The sequence below is a fragment of the Drosophila mauritiana genome, chromosome 2R, assembly GCF_004382145.1.
Source record: "Drosophila mauritiana strain mau12 chromosome 2R, ASM438214v1, whole genome shotgun sequence".
Lineage (NCBI taxonomy): Eukaryota > Metazoa > Arthropoda > Insecta > Diptera > Drosophilidae > Drosophila > Drosophila mauritiana.
This window is the reverse complement of record NC_046668.1, coordinates 2,341,587-2,359,425: the sequence shown is the minus strand read 5'-3', so window position 1 is coordinate 2,359,425 and position 17,839 is coordinate 2,341,587. Positions and strand designations below refer to the sequence as shown.

Here is a 17,839-nt window from a genome sequence, read left to right as displayed (position 1 = left end):
GGCGTTAGAGTGGGCCTGGCAAAAAGTTTTTATGGAAGTCGATAGACATTTACAAGACAAATAAAACTGTGAAAAAATATCAAAAAATAATTAAAAAGTGTGAACAAGGCAGTTTTGTGCGGCTTAGGACGTAAGAGTGGGCGTGGAGTTTATTGGCAAATCGATGGAAATTTACAAGACTAATAAAATTATGAAAATATATCGAAAAATGGTTCAAAAATGTGGGTGTGAAATTTTTTCATATATTAGTCGTGTAAATTTCTATCGATTTGCCAAAAAACTGTTTGCCACGCCCACTCTAATGGCCTAAAGACGGTAAGCCGCTCAAGCCCACACTTTTGAAAAATTTTAAAATTTTTTATTATTTTATTCCCCAATATCTATCGATTTACATCCCAGAAAAATTGTGATATTTCTCGATCACATATAAACAAGCTGAGTAACGGGTATCTGATAGTCGGGGAACTCGACTATAGCAATCTCTCTTGTTAAATTTTACGCCCTATGTTTTTTTATTTTATGTACATGTGTTTCATTATTTAGATATTATATCGCAATTGCCGTTTCATATATTTCAGCTAACTATGAACGATTTCAGCGTTCATAGAATAATAGGTCGTGGGGGTTTCGGAGAAGTATATGGATGCCGAAAAGCTGACACTGGAAAAATGTATGCTATGAAATGCTTGGACAAAAAACGGATTAAAATGAAACAAGGAGAAATGCTAGCTCTTAATGAAAGAAACATGTTGCAAGCAGTCAGCACTGGAGTAAGATCGTTTATAAATAGTATTGTGCTTCAGTAATTTAAAAATTTCTATAGATTGATTGTCCGTTCATAGTGTGTATGACGTATGCCTTTCATACGCCGGATAAACTATGTTTTATATTAGACCTAATGAACGGTGGTGATCTACATTACCATTTATCTCAACATGGTATTTTCAGTGAGGATGAAATGAAATTTTATGCAGCTGAGGTAAGAAATACCATCAAATATTTTATTCCAACTTAACCCCTTTTAAATATTAGGTGATTTTGGGATTGGAACACATGCATAAACGTTGCATTGTGTACCGAGACTTAAAACCCGCCAACATACTGCTCGATGAAAACGGACACATACGAATTTCTGATTTGGGATTGGCTTGCGACTTCTCAAAAAAGAAACCGCATGCTTCAGTGGGAACTCATGGATATATGGCTCCAGAGGTGCTATCTAAAGGAACATCATACGATTCGTGCGCAGATTGGTTTAGCTTTGGATGTATGTTATATAAATTGCTTAAAGGTCATTCTCCATTTCGACAACATAAAACAAAGGATAAGCTAGAAATTGACAAAATGACATTAACTATGGTATGTTTACAAATTCTTTAAATACATTAATTTTATATTTTTAGATATTTTTATCAACCACAAAACCTGTAATTTTCTGAAGCAAGTTGTTGATGCATTTACTCCTCTTCATGATTAATCTTAACTTTCTAGCTTATATTCTCAAGATCAAGATCAAGATCACAGTGCTTATACCTACATACAGAGGGGCATATTGGTTATTCATATGTACAAAACAAAAAAATCTTAATTTTTATTGGCAAATGCTACGATAATAATATTTACAGTTATATATGTTATATAGCTAAAGTTTAGTTATCTCATGGAGAGGGACGAATGAGGAAATGAAAATCGCTAAACCTGCTTAAAAAAAATCGGCAAATAGTATTAAAAATAAATTGAATTATTGTTTCCTTATAAGAGACAGTCCAGTTTCCGACTGTCAAATACCCGTTACTCATCTAGCGGAAACAAAAAATTTCATAATTTTTCTAGCATATCGATGGATATTGGGGAATAACAAAAGGGAAAGCTATAATTAAGTTCCCCGACTATCAGATACCCGTTACTCAGCAAGCGAATAGTGATGTTTGTCAAACAATAAAACGAAGAAAAAACAAAACATTTTTCAAAAATGTGGGCGTGGCAGTTTTTGGCGGCTTGTGGGCGTTAGAATGGGCTTGGCAATAACTTGCGCTGCATCTATGCATCATCAAGACCAATAAAATTATAAAATAATATTCAAAAGTTTTTCAAAAATGTTGGCGTTGCAGTTTTGGGCGGTTTTAGGGCAATAAAGTGGGCGTGCCAATTTTTTTTTTGCGAATAGATAGATATATATATAAGACTAATACAAAAATGTATAAAAATGTCATTGATGATTCAGAGATGTCTGCTTTCAACAATATTAAGATGCTGATCACACAAAAGCACGGAATTAAACTTGCTCTTCAACAGCAGGAGACTGAGCTGCATACTATATATGGGTTTGGGCACCGTTTTTATACAGAAATCCCCAGACGATGATCAATGACATCCTGTATATTACATGAGCAAAAAGACTTCCGGTGGCGGATTTTCCATGAAGACTAAGGAACTCAGTGGAAAAGAGTTTAACGTACCAAAATTTAAAGAAAATATGCAGAAATGTATAAGCTGCTATATACAATGTATTGTTAGCAAGGAACGTAAGAAGGGGAACTTCATTCACTCAAGCAGAGATGAGCTACCTATTTAATCGTATCATACATTTGCATGGCCCTCTAAAATCAACGCACAAGCAGTAAAAGCACATACTAGCAGTTTCACCCAATTCTGTTGGCTATATCCGACCAAATAAACATCCACTAGAGATGCCGTAACAAGTCGGACAAGTTCGGGCTATATTGTATTAACAAACATCATTAAACATCACCTCAATAGTGTCAGTTCTTTCAAAACTATCAATCGACTACCTATGACAATGGTAGAGTAAAAGAAGTCATCAACTCAACCCTTGTTAGAAGGACCAAAACTCCACCACTCCAGCTATTAACGGGCACTAAGATGCTCCTTAAGTTCGTTGTAAGGATTAAGCAGATGCAAGAGGATGAATTGATTCAAAATTTAAACGACGAGCGCGATTAACTTGGAATACAAGAAAAGAATCATATTCTGAAAAATATAAACATCCTACGACGAAGACCAGCTTGAAACTTATGATACAACCGCTCACAGGAGGCCTAATTGAGTGTTTTCGAGTGTACATATAATTTGGTGCTACAATTTACAATTGTTACTATACAATGTCATGTTCATGAGTGAACACGTAGCTATTTTAATAATTGGGCTAATGTGAAAAAATCCGTTTCCACTTGCACAATGCTTCACGGAACATATGGACACGATTCTTTATTTTTCTCAAAAAATTGTTCTTTTCTTTTACTCAAAAAATATTTAAAATTCGAAACGTAACATTTGTCATTATATCTTGAACCTTACTTTCAATCTGACAAAAAAAGATAATCGCGCAATGCAAGTTTTGTTAAAATGCGTTCTTGTAATTTTTGCTGAGTTTTCTTCCAGTAATTCCTACGTCTGTATGTGCTAACATGTTTTTGCACGATGGTTAAACTAATCAATAAAAATCTACAACTAAGGAAAATTTTGTGATTTGTTTATTTAATTTTTGACATGAAAATAAAATACACCAGATTGGAATTCAGTTAACCAGGCAATTTATGTCAACAGGCGATTTATTTCTTTAACATCGAGTTTTGCCATTCCAAAACCATTTCCCATTAACCAATAAGTAAAAAAAAGAAATAATTTAAGTACGTAGTTTACGATGCAACTTGAAAGGTTTTAAGATTTTTAATGGAACACTCTTGGGTAATCCTGTTGGGCGATCTGGCTGTTTGAATTATTCTGGTTCGCTCCGGGATTACTCGTAAATGGCCCGAAGTATGTCCGATGACCCAAGTCGTGAGAGAATTAGGAATATGGCGGAACCATGATTAAATACAAATCGATCGCACCCATACCGACGAGCCAGCAAGTCACGGTCACAGACAACGCAATTTGAAATTAAATATTTGTGTGTGAAATTTATAAAGAGTAAGTTCAAAAGTTTAGTTTCACGAAAAGGTATTTACTTTTTAAATTTGTAATACTACATTGGAAGCCGGGAAGATATATATTCCGTGGAGCCAGTCTTCCCTAACCTCTCCGCTGAAAATTCAGCTATATCTTCGGAACTTACTCGTCCACTAGGGAGTCACCATCTGCCCCGAGGCGATCCCGATACCGCCGGTGAGTCAGTTCCGAACCTTCAAATAGCTTAGCTCACGGAGGGCCATGTGCCTCGGATTAGGAGTATTTCAGGGCAACCTCTCTTGACTCCCGTAGATACCTTGGACAGTCCGAAGGCGTCGACCGCCTCGATTGTTTTCAACGGCCGTCAACCGCTGGTTATAGAATATATTAACCAATGAGGCTTAGTTTTAGTGTAAATTATTTTGTAAAGCTTACCTAAATTTGTCACTCAATCCGGAATCAATCGCGAGTGCGAATTGTGGTCGTCGTGTCGTTCAACACACAACCACGTTTAGTTTGAACATACCTTCTGATCCCTTGCAGCTCCTCAAGATAAGGTGACCCTACGTATGTGAATACGTCCATTGCAGTGCCGTCTTAATAAGCAGCGCCAATTGCAGGGCAAGTAGCCCTTCGTGGTGATTTTTAGTCCTTAGAGGATCCCCAAACTGGTTGCTTTTATCATTTCAAAAGCTTGATGAAGAAAACAATAGAGAACGCTATATTCGAGTTCCCCGACTATCAGCTAGTGTGAATGCGAACTCGAAATTTCATCATTTTTCTGGGATATCGATAGATATTGGGAAATAAAATGAAAAAAAATTAAAAAAATTTTCACAAATATGGGTGTATCAGCTTTAGGGCGTTAGAGTGAGTTGCAAACATTTTTTTTCCAAATCGATAGAAATTTACATGACTAATAAAATTATGAAAATATATCCAAAAATTGTTCAAAAATGTAGGCGTGACAGTTATAAGCAGTTTTAGGGCGTTAGAGTGGACGTGGAAACATGGGTCAACAAACTTGCGCTGCGTCTTTGCCTCTAGAATGCTCAATCTCAACCTTTTAGCTTTTATAGTTCCCGAGATCTCGACGATTATACGGACAGACGGACGTGGCTAGATCGACCTGGCTACTAATTCTGATCAAGAATTTAGTTTTTATAGTCGGAAACGCTTTCTACTGCCTGTTACATACTTTTCAACGAATGAAGTTTACCCTTTTACGCTACGAGTTACGGGTTTAATGAATGAATATTAGAGATAATCAATAATTGTATTTATGCTTTTTAAAACATGGAAGCTTACCGAAATGATTGAGTGAGTCTTCAGTTTGAAGTGGTTCCTGCCTGGAAATGAGGTCAAGGACGAAGAGCGAAAAAAGTTGGCTTTCCTAACGCTGGCCAGCGAGCCGCTATATGACTTATCAGCATCATTGGCCTCACCAACTAGAGTGAGTGAGCTGGAGTTAATCACAATTTTAAAATTACTGACAGATCATTTCGGCACACGCCCCTCCGAAATTACCACATTCTACCATTTTCATACAATTACATTGCAGCACTGCGCACATTGGCACGGAATTGTAATTTTGGAGATGTTTTGTTTCGAATGTTGTGCGACCATTTCGTGTTTTGCCACTCAAGCGGCATAAAAGGCCATCTACAACGCGTCTGTCGCCGTGCGGGATCGCCAAGGGACAACTTACTTACATACGTACGTTTAGTAAAGGACTCAAGGAAGTTTTATTACGTTTTGCAAAATCTGTATTGCGCCTTCGTAAAGATAAATGTTACTTTCGTAAACCATCTATTAAATATAAATGCCTTCTAGAGGCAAAATAAAAGCAACTCAATAAGCTCCCACACCAAAAGATAAAAAACAATTACAAGCTTTCCTCGGAATGTCGTTCTATATTCCTCAATAACTTCGATATAGTTTACCGTAAGGGATCCAAACTGGGAAATGCTGATTTTCTGAGCCGCTACCAATAAAACCGACAATGAATTATTATTTTTATATTATAAATTTTCATTTAGAAGAAATTGATAAATTAAGCTAATGTTTAATTTTTCAATTGACCACATATGTTTTCCTTGTGTAGGTAAAGTTGCATTCGATGCTTGGCAAATTAACATTAGGAATAACATTATAGCCATTACTCTAAGCCTATGGATTCCAGAGCTACTAAGAGTAACTTTTGCTTGTTTAAATAATCATTCTCCCATTTAATTCAAAACTCCCGTATAATTTTCTGAATTAGTTTCTATCTATCTAAACTTCCAAGTTTTTCGTCCGTAGTGGATTCAATAGAACTTCTAAATCGTCTTTGTCAGTATTGGCTTTATAAAAAGGCCTTGAATTTAATACCGCTTCAATGTGGCATAAAAGAGTTGCCATCTCTTCATAAGTAACATTGTACTTATTGACTATTGTCGCCTATTATTCTTTTAAGGTGATATTTTACAGATTTTACTCCAGCTTCCCAAATACCTCCGTAATGAGGCCTGTCGGGGGAATTAAATGCCATTCAATTAGTTCATTTTCTAAAATTGGAATAATTTTATTGTTTTCTTTGAGTTTTCTGCAAATTTTCATTCAATTTTCCGGCGGTGCCCACAAAATTTGTTCCATTATCAGAAAACATTTTCGCACATTATCCTTTTCTCCCTCTTTCCTCTTCTGGAAAAGAATCTCCCCAATGCAGCTAAAAAGGCATCAGACGTCAAATCACTTACAACTTCTAAACGGATAGCCTTTGTGGCCGTGCATACGAATACTGCAATATAACCTTTATATGATTTCAGACCAATATTATTTGAGCCCTTATATGATATGGCTCAGCATAGACTACTCCAGTATTTAAAAACGGTTGGGTTAAAGTAATCCTGTGCTTTGTTAAATTTCCCATAATTTGTACTGCCGTAATTTGCCTGTATCTTGCACATGTGAGAGACTCTTTTAGCTATTCCTTAATCCGAATGACAAAAATTTTCTTTAAATATAATTTCGCATCAGATTAACTTTTCCGTGTAATGTTTCCATATGTGCATTTTTGTGTAAAATTCAGCGCTGGAATTCTGCAATCTACCTCCCACTCTTAATAGCCCGCCTTTATCCAAAAATGGGTTCAATCCTAATATTTTGTTTTTAGTATCGATATCTTATTGGTGGTTTAAACAATGCATCTCTGAACTGAATTTCCTGCTGTTTTTTTGTTATTAATCCACTTGCTACCTATATTATTTACTGTAAGATATGTGGGAAATGATTTGCTTTTTAATTTTATTTGAATAAATCTAAAGATATATACAGTAATTATCTATAATTTTAAGGTTTCTGTTAATGCAGTACTAATAATTATACTATCTAAATCAACCTCTTTTGGCCATTATTCTTTCGGCTTGGCTTACCATAGCCAAATAACCATCCACCAAATTCTACAATCTAGTAATTTTTCTGGCTTTACACCCCTAGATGCTATGTCTGCGGGGTTGTCTTCGGACTTAACATGTCTTCACTCGATCTCCTTAACTTTTCTAATCTCGTCAGTTTGCTGTCGAATATATTTGTCTTTATTATTCCCATTTTAATCCGTGCAATCCAGCCATATGCCTTCGTTTGACCTCCAGTTGCTGTCCCGACTTTATCTATAAATTTTGAGAGGAGATGTGCAGCACAAAGTTTTAATTTAGGGATAGTATTTCTATTATTCTTCGTTTAACGCCCACATTTTTGAAAAACTTTTGGATATTTTTTCATAATTTTATTAGTCGTGTTAAGTTATATTTATTTGTCAAAAAACTTTTTGCTACGCCCACTCTAACGGCTCGAAACTGCCACACCCATATTATTGAAAAATTGTTGGATACTTTTTCATAATTTTATTAGTCGTGTAAATTTGAATCGATTTGCCAAAAAACTTTTTGCCGTGCCCACTCTAACGCCTTAAAGCCGCCGAACGGATTTTTTGAATTTTTTTCTCATTTTATTCCCCATATCTATCGATATCCCAGAAAAATTATGAAATTTCGTGTTCGCATTCATACTAGCTGAGTCCCCATTACTCTGATTAATCTGATAGTCGTGTAACTTAACTATAGCATTCTGTCTTGTTTTCTCCTATTTTTATTCCTTTTGGTTCCCATGTTTTAAATAATTATACTTTAGAAATGCTCTCTATCATCTTGTATGATTTATTTTTTAATATAATTCAGAGAAAAAGTCCCACTCTTTTTCTTCTTCAGTAAAGGTGGGAACTTGTATTTTTGGTAATACTTTTTGTATCATCTATCCCATCCATAACTACTCCATTCTTTACCAATACCCCGTTATTAGTTCCTGTTCTTATTTCGGAAAAATTGATCCTTTCGTTTAGTATGTTTAAAATATTTTTGACGTCAAATTCTAAATCTTCGACTGATTCGTCAAAAGAGATATAATTTTTGTATCTTTTGTAGAACTCTTTTATTTTACTGTTTGTGTTCTACTACATAAAAATTCTACTTTATTAGCTCTTAGTAGGGAAACATCCCGGTGACCCCTCAAGAGTTTTATTTAAATACTCTCTTAATTGTTCGAAATTTTTGTCGAAAACCCCTGCCAACCAGTTTGGGTCACTTTCAATTTTCTTAGGTTCTATTTCAGTCCCAGAAATATCTTTAAGGCTCGAATATTTACTCTTTAAGGTTTCAATTACGTTACAAATTTCTGAAAACATTTTTTGGTTAATATAGTCACTAGTTAATTGACCAGATTAAATCACATTTATTTATCTTGTTAGGCTTGCCAGTGCTAGGACCTTAATTATTGTTTCAGATAGCATATTGATATAAATTCAATTTGTCCACTAAATATATTAAAAGCTAACTTATCTGTTGCTCCCGTTGGAGGTGGTTACAGATGATCTTCCTTGCTCCTTCGATGTTGCCTTGAATTTGATATTGGTGTTGAACTAAAAATGTAACTTGCGAGTTGTTTTATTGTTGCTGCTTCGATGTCGTTTGCGAGATATTCATCTCTTAGAATTTCGGCCTCTTGGTTTTCTTTTATTAATTGTAAACTCGTTTTGTTTGGGTTTTGGAGTTTTTGTGTTTCACTTTTGAACTTTTTATTTATTGAACACCGCCGCACCGAACAGTTTCTGGCCTTCGTAACGCCAACGTCACGCAACAACCGTGTATTAACTAAGAAATTTCTTTATTGTTTTGTCATCCAGAATTGTACTTGTAATTTATTTTATTTTCTTCACTTTTTTGCCGCCTTTAGCTGATTGAGCGCTCGCAACAAATCAGACTCTAAGGTTCTCGATTAAAATCTTTGAGTTTCTTACGCAAAAAAAGCAAAAAACCACAATGTTAGCAATCTCTGAGTTTTTTACTACTGGTGCGAAAAAACTGCAGAGAATTTCGAAAAACAAAACAACCAAAATGTTAGCAGCCTGTGGCTAATCATGCGCTCGCAACAAATCAGACTTTAACGTGCTTGTGTTCTGACTGCAGAGTTGGCTCAAAGGACCAAAATGTTAGAACGATCTAAATAAGACGTTATTGTTGTTGTTATTTTTAATTTACGGTGTGAGGCAACCAATATTCTTTGTCACGTTCATATGTGAACACATGGTTTTGGCGAGATGCACTGTCGTGCAGACGGACGTCTTGTGTTAACGCTGCGCGAATTTTCGTTGTTTACGGAGTTGGTTCGATCGGTACTTGCGGAAAACTTTCAAAACCACACGGTGGAGTTGTGCCATTGCGCGTTACTTAGGCGAGTGAAATGACCGTGCGTTCCAAGTAAAAGGCCATACTTTAAGTTGACCATTTCTGCTGATAAAAACAGCTGATAACGCTGGCAACTTTTCGCAATGGGTGATCTTGGGAGTGATCTGATCTCTCAACGGTGAGATCAGTGTTGAGTTGCGACCGTAGGGCGCGTAATTCGAACTTAGATTAAAATCTTAAAATTTGATTTGATATTGGTTCCTTTGGTGCGTACCATTCTTTAAGAATAGGAAAAAGGCACAAAGATCGCGGACATACCAAAAATCGTCCCCTTAGGCCATCTTAGAGTTGATGGATAGCGCAATGGTGGCAGTCCCCCGATCTCAACGACCCGTATAGGAGGAGCTCCAGGCTTTCGAGATCCCCTACTATTGGAGTCGGAAACCCGACTCAGGGAGACGGAATCACGGTTCCCGCGGTGGCTAGCGCCGTTGACTAGCGACATCAGTGCTGCTGTAGAGGTGGAGAACTTTGCTCCTGCAGCTGGACCACGGTTACCGTACCATCGCAAAAGGCTGGTCCCCAGCTGGATCCCCTCATCGGTCTTCGGACCTGACCACGGCACTCCAGAACGAGGACCTTAAATGCATCCTCGTAAGGATGAATGGCAAGATAAACATCCTGCTATCCGGTTTTGAGACCCAGTGGCATGTCACGAGAGAGACCAAGGTTGTAGTATCTGAACTCGTAGCTCTTAACAACAGGAGCTGAACGAAGGGACCACCAACGAGCACCGTGATGAGCAGTGCTACCCAGTCGGATGTCCAAAAGCATAGCAAGAAGGCGCAGGTGCCAAAGGGGCAAGTGCCCAAAGTTCAGGCGCCCAAGCCGAGCAACCATACGACTGGTAGCAACGGTGCAGGAAATCCGACAACCAAACAAGTCCAAGCAAGGCAGCTATGCATCTGTCGCCAAGACAGAATCTGCACGGCTGAAGATTGGGCCAAGGTGAAGCCTATGCACCTGCAAAGCGAAAGCCACTGATCGTGAAGAAGACGGGCGAGGCTTCGTATGCAGAGATGCTCCGGAAACCAAGATCGGACCCAAGTCTTAGCAAACTGGGCAGACACGTACGCAAAATACGGAGAACTCAGCAAGGTGAGCTGCTGCTTGATGTAGAGCGAATAGCCTGGGAAAGCGTTTCCAAGTTTAAGAGCGATCTAGAAGCGACGTTCAACGATTTGGCCCCTGTGCGTACGGGTGCGCAATAAATAGCACTATTCTGCAGCGGACTGTACGAGGCTACGACAACAGAGGAGCTAGTGGCTGCCTGGCCGCTCATTTACAGATGCGGGATGGCACGCAGATATCATTAGTGCTGATGAACGCGAACGATGCGATAGCGGTCCTAAAGCAGGGCACTTTAACCGTTGGGTGGTCAAGGTGTCGCATAACCCAGGACGTCCGGACCAGCTCAATGTTAATCACTGTGCAGCAGCTCAGAGCCTGCTGGCTCAGACTGCGGCGGGGTGCAATGTAGACATCATGCTCCTAAGCGAACTTTACATCACTGGAAGGGGACATTTATCTATGATCCTAGACGAGTCAGGTTAAGCAGCTATCAGGTGTTGATCATTGCCGGTGATTTTAATGCCTTGGCAGTGGAATGGGGCGGTAGTGTTTCCAACCCCAAAGACCGAGCTGTGATCGACGCTATGGGAATGATGGACCTGGTAATTCTGAACGACGGACGGAAGCCGACGTTTAACAACGATAAGGGTACGTCATTTATTGACGATACCATTATCAGCAGAGGACTAGTGGCTAACGCTAACTGGATGGTCCATGACGTCGTAAAGCTGAGCGACCACGCTCTGATATCCTTTAGTATTTCTCCGGAGGGCACGTCTTGGAGACGGCAGAGAAGAACAGCCGGGCAAGCATGGGACACCAGGAAGATCGATGAGGACATGCTGGCATACCAAATCGATTCCCTGGTAGCACCAAATGGAAATGCAGAGAGTATGACCCCTGATCTCATGAATATGCTTGGTAGAATTTGCGATGCAACCATTTTAAGGAAGAAAAAGGTACAGTGCAAACCACCAGTGTATTGGTGAAGGGTGAACGGCGCAACGAGCGAGAGGCAGTTCGCACCATGGTGGCTTTCAGAAGGAAACGCGTAGAATTCAAGCCCGGCGGATATGGGAGTGCTGGATAACGTAGACAGAGATACCTGGGGCCTTGCCTATAAACTCGATACCAACAAGCTAAGGAGGAGAGGGGTAACCTAAAACCTTTCATCTTCAGGGCCACCTTTCAGCAATGTCTTTTTGGAGGAATCTTTCCAACGAGGTGAAAAACTCGAAACTAGTCCTGTTCTCGAAAGGCAAGGGACCAGCACATGCTGCGAACAGCTACCGCCCTTTATGCCTACTGTATACTCGACTAGAGGCCATCAACGAAGTCAGCAATATGGCTTCCGGAAGAGATAGAGTACCCTGGACGCTCTCTCGGCCGTGAGTAACATAACCAAGACCCCTCTGGCTGGTGAAAGATGGCGAGGAGACAGAGAGGAATACTGCGCAATTCAGACTCTGGAAGTAAAGAACGCCTTCAACAACGCTAGATGGCCCGTAATCCTCGGAGCTATGAACATTATGGGGGTCCCGGAGTACCTGAGGATGGTCTTTGGCAGCTACTTTAGGGACCGTGTCCTCTGGTACGATACGGAAGCTGGCCCAAAAAGTAGAGTAGTAGTAGGGAGTAGAGAGGCACTGCTTTGCTGACGATGTGGCAATAAAAGCAGTCGCCAAATCAATTGCAGACTTGCAAGAAAAATGTAACACCACGATTGAGCTGCCATCCACTGGTTCGAGAAAGCCGGGCTAGCAATCGCGGCGCTCAAGACCGGAGCCACGTAGAGTCAGCCCAAAGCCTGTTCTGCGTCGATTGTTGGCGAACAGGGAGGCATGGGAGGTGGGGCACAGCTTAATATAATGAAACGAGTCCGGCCGGCTTCTGGCTTCACATCGTGCTCATCGAAGTCATACCTTGACTGTCAGTCCCGGTGAGCGAGTAAGGACTGAAGAGCACAGGGAGGTTTTTGATTTAGTACGTAGGCATAATTCCACTAGGGCTTATGAATCGTGCTTGCCACCTACCGTAGTTCGTATAATAAAAAAAACGTGGCTTGGCTCTTGGTAGCTGGGAGAAGTCCAACGAGGGCTTGAGCAGTTCTTGAAGAATTCTGTGGAAGCAGTTTTTAAACTTCGATAGGTTGTCAATTTAAGCATCACGTACCGACAGTCTTTCGTTGGATTCCAAAATTATTTGCTCTTGGTGGTACCATTGCTAGTCATTAAACTATTGCTGAGTGTAGCGTCTGGCTGCTGTCTGCTGGTGAGGCGGTACTCTTTATGACAGATCTGCCTTCGCTTCCTATTGCTCCTGCCCAACGGGGTAAACTGTTGGCTCTGCGAGAAACTCACTTGGTGCCAATTGATCAAAAATAGTATAGATTTAAAGTCAAAGAACTTCTATGGTGAAGGGCATATTTTGTGAAATTTACAATGCATGAGCATACGTGTGCACACATACAGTTGTCTGCTATCAGTGTATGCGCAGAAAAGAGCTGTTCGCTGTAGCGCTCTCTCGCTCTTGAACAAAAATTCGAGAGAGCCTGGAGCCACCTCTAGAGCCACGGCGAAAAAATCGTGTGCCAAAAAATCGTATGGCGTTACGCATCTTGTTATTCTAGTGTCTTTGGAGATGCAGCAGTAAAAGCAGTTCAGCAAGAGAAGCGACAAAAGAGAATTGAAAGAAAATTGATCATTCGGTGAAATTCAGAGAGACAGTAAAGCCGAATGTTGTTAAAGGAAAACCTAAACTTTGTAATAAACGTGTATAAAGTGAATAAAGTTAATAAAGTCTAAGAACTTCTAAGATGAAGGACATATTTTGTCAAATTTATGAGTAGGGTTTAATTTCGAGCCTGTGATTCATATAAAAAATTCATCATTAAAATCACAACAAGAGAGAACGCTATTGTCGAGCTCAGGAGTGTAAAGTATAATTTTTAAATTTTGGTTGGGATATCGATAGAAATTGGCAAATATTGGTAAATAATATCATGAAAAAAAATCAATACTTTTTAAAGGCGTGATGGCTTTTGGCAGCTTTGGTTAGAGTGGGAAAAAGTCATTTTTAAAAATTGATGGTAAGACAGCTTTTTGCGGTTTGTGGGCCAAAATAATTTGGTACATCGATAGAAACTGGTAAGACAAGACAACAAGACGATGGTAACTGGTAAGACTGACGCTAGGCTGCGCATTGCCAAAATTTATTTGGTATATTAAAGAAAATTTTGCAAGATAAATAAGAAAAAAACAATTTTTTAAACGTTTTTAAAATTTTCTAGAATCTGTGTACATTCTTAACTTAACTTTCTAAATTTTATAGTTCCCGATACCTCGCCGTTCCTACAGTCGGACAGACTCAAAGGGCTAGAGCGACTTGGCTAGTGATCCTAGTCAGGAATAAATAGACCGTTTCTGAAAGGGTATAAAACCTTTTGATTTCCGGAGCTGGCTGGCTTCCTTTTTATACCCGTTACTCGTAGAGTAAAAGGGTATAGTAGATTTCTTGAAAAGTATCTAACAGGCAGAAGGAAGAGTTTACTATATATTTTTGATCAGGATCAATAGCCGACCATATCCGTCTGTCCGTTTGTCCGTATGAACGTCGAGATCTAAGAACTATATTAGCTAGAAGGATGAGATTAAGCATACAGATTCTAGCGAAAAAGACGCAGCGCAAGTTGGTTGACCGCACAAAACCGCACGACTACACTTTTGATAAAAATGGTTATATTTTTCAACATTTTTATTATTTAATATTTTCTGTAATGTCTATCTATTTGTAAAAAAAAAATTTCCAAGCCCACTCTAACACCCTAAAACCGCCGAAAACTACAACCGTTTTGAACCATTTTTCGATATTTTTTCATAATATTATTAGTAGTGTAAATTTCAATCGATTTGCAAAAAAACTTTTTGCCACGCCCACTCTAACGCCCTAAACCCGACGAACCGGTCACACCCACACTTTGGAAAATTTTTTAAAGTTTTTCTCATTTTATTTCCCAATATCTATCGACATCCCAGAAAAATGATAAAAAATCACACTAGCTGAGTAACGGGGATCTGATAGTCGTGTAACTCAACTGTACCATTTCCTCTTGTTTTAAATTAACTTTCTTCAAAAGTTTTTGTAATGATAATACGTATATCCTAATACATAATTCCTCATTTGTTGCAGAACGTAGAACTTCCAGAATCGTTTTCTTTGGAACTAAAGAATTTGTTGGAAATGTTACTTCAAAGGGACGTCTCTAAAAGGCTTGGGTGCATGGGAAATGGGTAAGAATAATTGTGTAACAGGAAAAAATTACATTGATGAAAACCAAAGTATGGTTGATAAATTTGCGCAAATTACGAAACTTTGAGGTCCTTTTGCTTCGAGTTTTGGAATAGTGACAATTTTTGTGACCATTAATGCTCCCCTTTCCAACGCAGAGCACTAATATATTTTCTTTTTGTCACCCCTTATTGTTGATTTTCAGCGCGGATGAAGTAAAAATGCACAATTTTTTCTGTGGAATTGATTGGCACCAGGTTTACATACAAAAATATACTCCACCTTTAGTACCCCCTAGAGGGGAAGTAAATGCCGCAGATGCCTTCGATATTGGATCATTTGATGAGGAAGATACCAAGGGCATAAAACTAAACGACGCCGATCAAGATCTATATAAAATGTTTTCGTTGACTATATCCGAAAGGTAAGATTTTTAATCGAATGCCCATTTTTGGTTTCAGTGCGAAATGTGACGGTCTCACCTGGCGAATGAGAAAGAGTGATCGGATTGGCTTGCAGGATGATAGACAAACACGTATAGAGTTCGAGGAAAAATAGTCAAATCAAATGCATATCAAATATATTTCTTTTCTCTTAGACTCTAAAGCGAACGTCGGGATTTTTCTACGCTTCAAATTTGCCTTTGCGTTTGTTAATACCAGTGGCGGTTTTTAATAAATTCTTTAATAATTTTATTCTGATATATCTGTTTTTGTGTTTGATGTACCCTCTCTTTTGTGCGTTGTCCGCAGTTTGGTGTTGTTCTTGTATGCACATAAACTGCACTATGCACCCGCCCTCTCGCTCTATCACACAAAATCTAAAGTTCTAAGCGCGCAGACTGCGCTCATGCTGTACATTTGACAGCTCGCTTGCAAATGTGATTTTGTGTTTTTGTACAGTTGTCCGAATCCAAAAAAATAATGTTGTCAGCTTTCAAAATAAATGCCGCCTGTTTACATAACATGTACAGCCAAAAATGACTTGTTGGCTATGTAATAAAATGGTGCACACTAAATGCTCTGGTTCCAGCGGCCGAATAAGTAATGACCTAGCTAAGGGCCCCAATTTAAAAAACCGTTGTAATGACTGGAAAGGACTAGAGATAGTTTTCGAGGATCTGATGATCCGGGCTATATTCGCAGATTAATAGTCTTAAGCTATTAGTAGGTGGTAGGTTGCCTAAGGGGAACGCCCCACAGCGACTACATAGCAGATCAGCTGTCAATCAAAAGATTCGAATTAATCTGATCAATCCGTTGTGGAGGGAGTCCAGCTTGGAATTCTCAACCAGTGATTCCAAATGACCAATTTAACCACCACAAAGGAATATTGAGTCCGGGCTACCGGCACAAGTGGGGCCTTCAGAAATAAAATCTGCAGTGTCTAAACCCCTCACGGTGGTTTCACTAAAAAAACAAATTTTTGTTTCTCGGCTTTTATCTAATCAAGCATCAGCTGATACAAACACCTTATATACAACATAAAACAAAATCTGATGTGAACGCTGGTATAGTTTCGATGTCTGCATTTCATTTATTTTCATTTATTTGACCCCTCTGTTCAAATATGTGTATGTATGTGTAAGTGAGCTAGATGTACATTCTTATTGCTAAATGCTAGCTTATAAGTAAGAGCTAGATAACAATATAATTCATATTTCTACCTAAAACTATGCAAATACATGGTACAGTGGGTCTTTGAGTTACTTATCATAACTCCGCCGTCCTGATTAACTGATACCCTTATCACGGTTTTAATTGCTTGTTTGTAGTCCTATAATGTTTTTGTATTTTTTTCTACATATTTACATACTTTATTTGTTTTTTATTATTAGTGCTTAATTGTGTGATCGTTTCTAATGTTTAATATTTTGAATTCTCTAGACACCTTGGTACGGGTTACGTACGTCTCTTAACAAGAGAGTCGTTTCTCAATACTTTTGCAATCACGTATGGACCTTTACATTTTGGAATCAATTTTCTAGGTGATATGCTGTGCTATCGAAATTCTTTACCATTTTGTCTCTCATTTTGTATTCAGATGGCTTTCTGGCGATCTAATCATATTATATTTTGTTTGTTATACGCTTGACCTTTTTTGATTTTTTCAGCTTCGCTTCTACTATTTCCCAAATTTCTACCTTTTTTATTATTATCTTATTCTTTTAGCTTCTCTTTCAATTCGTCTAGTATTTTTCCCCTTTGCTTTAAACCGAAATCACTTCGCTTGGAGTTTGCTTGATACTGCGGTGTTGTGTATTATTTAATTCGTGCTCAACTTTATTTATTACTGTGTCCCAATATATATATACCTTTCTCCGGTCCTACTAGTTTCGCTATCATTGGACCCAGACTTATATTGATCCTTTCAACCTGTCCGTTCGCCTCGGGTGATCCAGTCGCAATCTTGCAACATGCTTAACATGAAACTCGAACACAAATCAGCGAACTTCTTGGAACTAAAACAACTTCTCCTATATGAAATGATGCATTAAGGCTTGCTGTATTAGTGATATTTGTAGCATATAAACGAACCGTAAGACCGTCTATTACAATAAAAATAAGTTTTTTGGATCTTTTTTTTTTTTTTTTTTTTTTTTTTGTTTAATTAATTTATTTGTTAAGGCATACGGGGAAGTCATGAAGGCCCTTTGTGTCCTTTTTATCTATTAATTCAGCCCATTTTGGGCTCGCCGGCTAACTATAGTTAACTTTTTCAAATTTACAGTAATTTAACTAGAATTACATAACAATCACATATAACAAATAGGATTTAAGATAAGCGTC

General features: G+C 38.5%; 1 protein-coding gene across 4 annotated transcripts in view; it reads left to right on the top strand.

The window, feature by feature from the left end:
• Positions 1-17,839, top strand: part of LOC117138285 (G protein-coupled receptor kinase 1) — a 134,441-nt gene that overhangs the window by 76,234 nt on the left and 40,368 nt on the right. For 3 of the 4 annotated variants that reach the window (XM_033300256.1, XM_033300257.1, XM_033300258.1), the window contains 5 exons: positions 579-770; positions 824-979; positions 1,033-1,359; positions 14,952-15,052; positions 15,256-15,474. In XM_033300256.1, coding sequence (XP_033156147.1) covers positions 579-770; positions 824-979; positions 1,033-1,359; positions 14,952-15,052; positions 15,256-15,474 — 995 coding nt within the window. The remainder of the gene's footprint in view (positions 1-578; positions 771-823; positions 980-1,032; positions 1,360-14,951; positions 15,053-15,255; positions 15,475-17,839) is intronic. The other variant, XM_033300259.1, reaches the window with a different exon arrangement.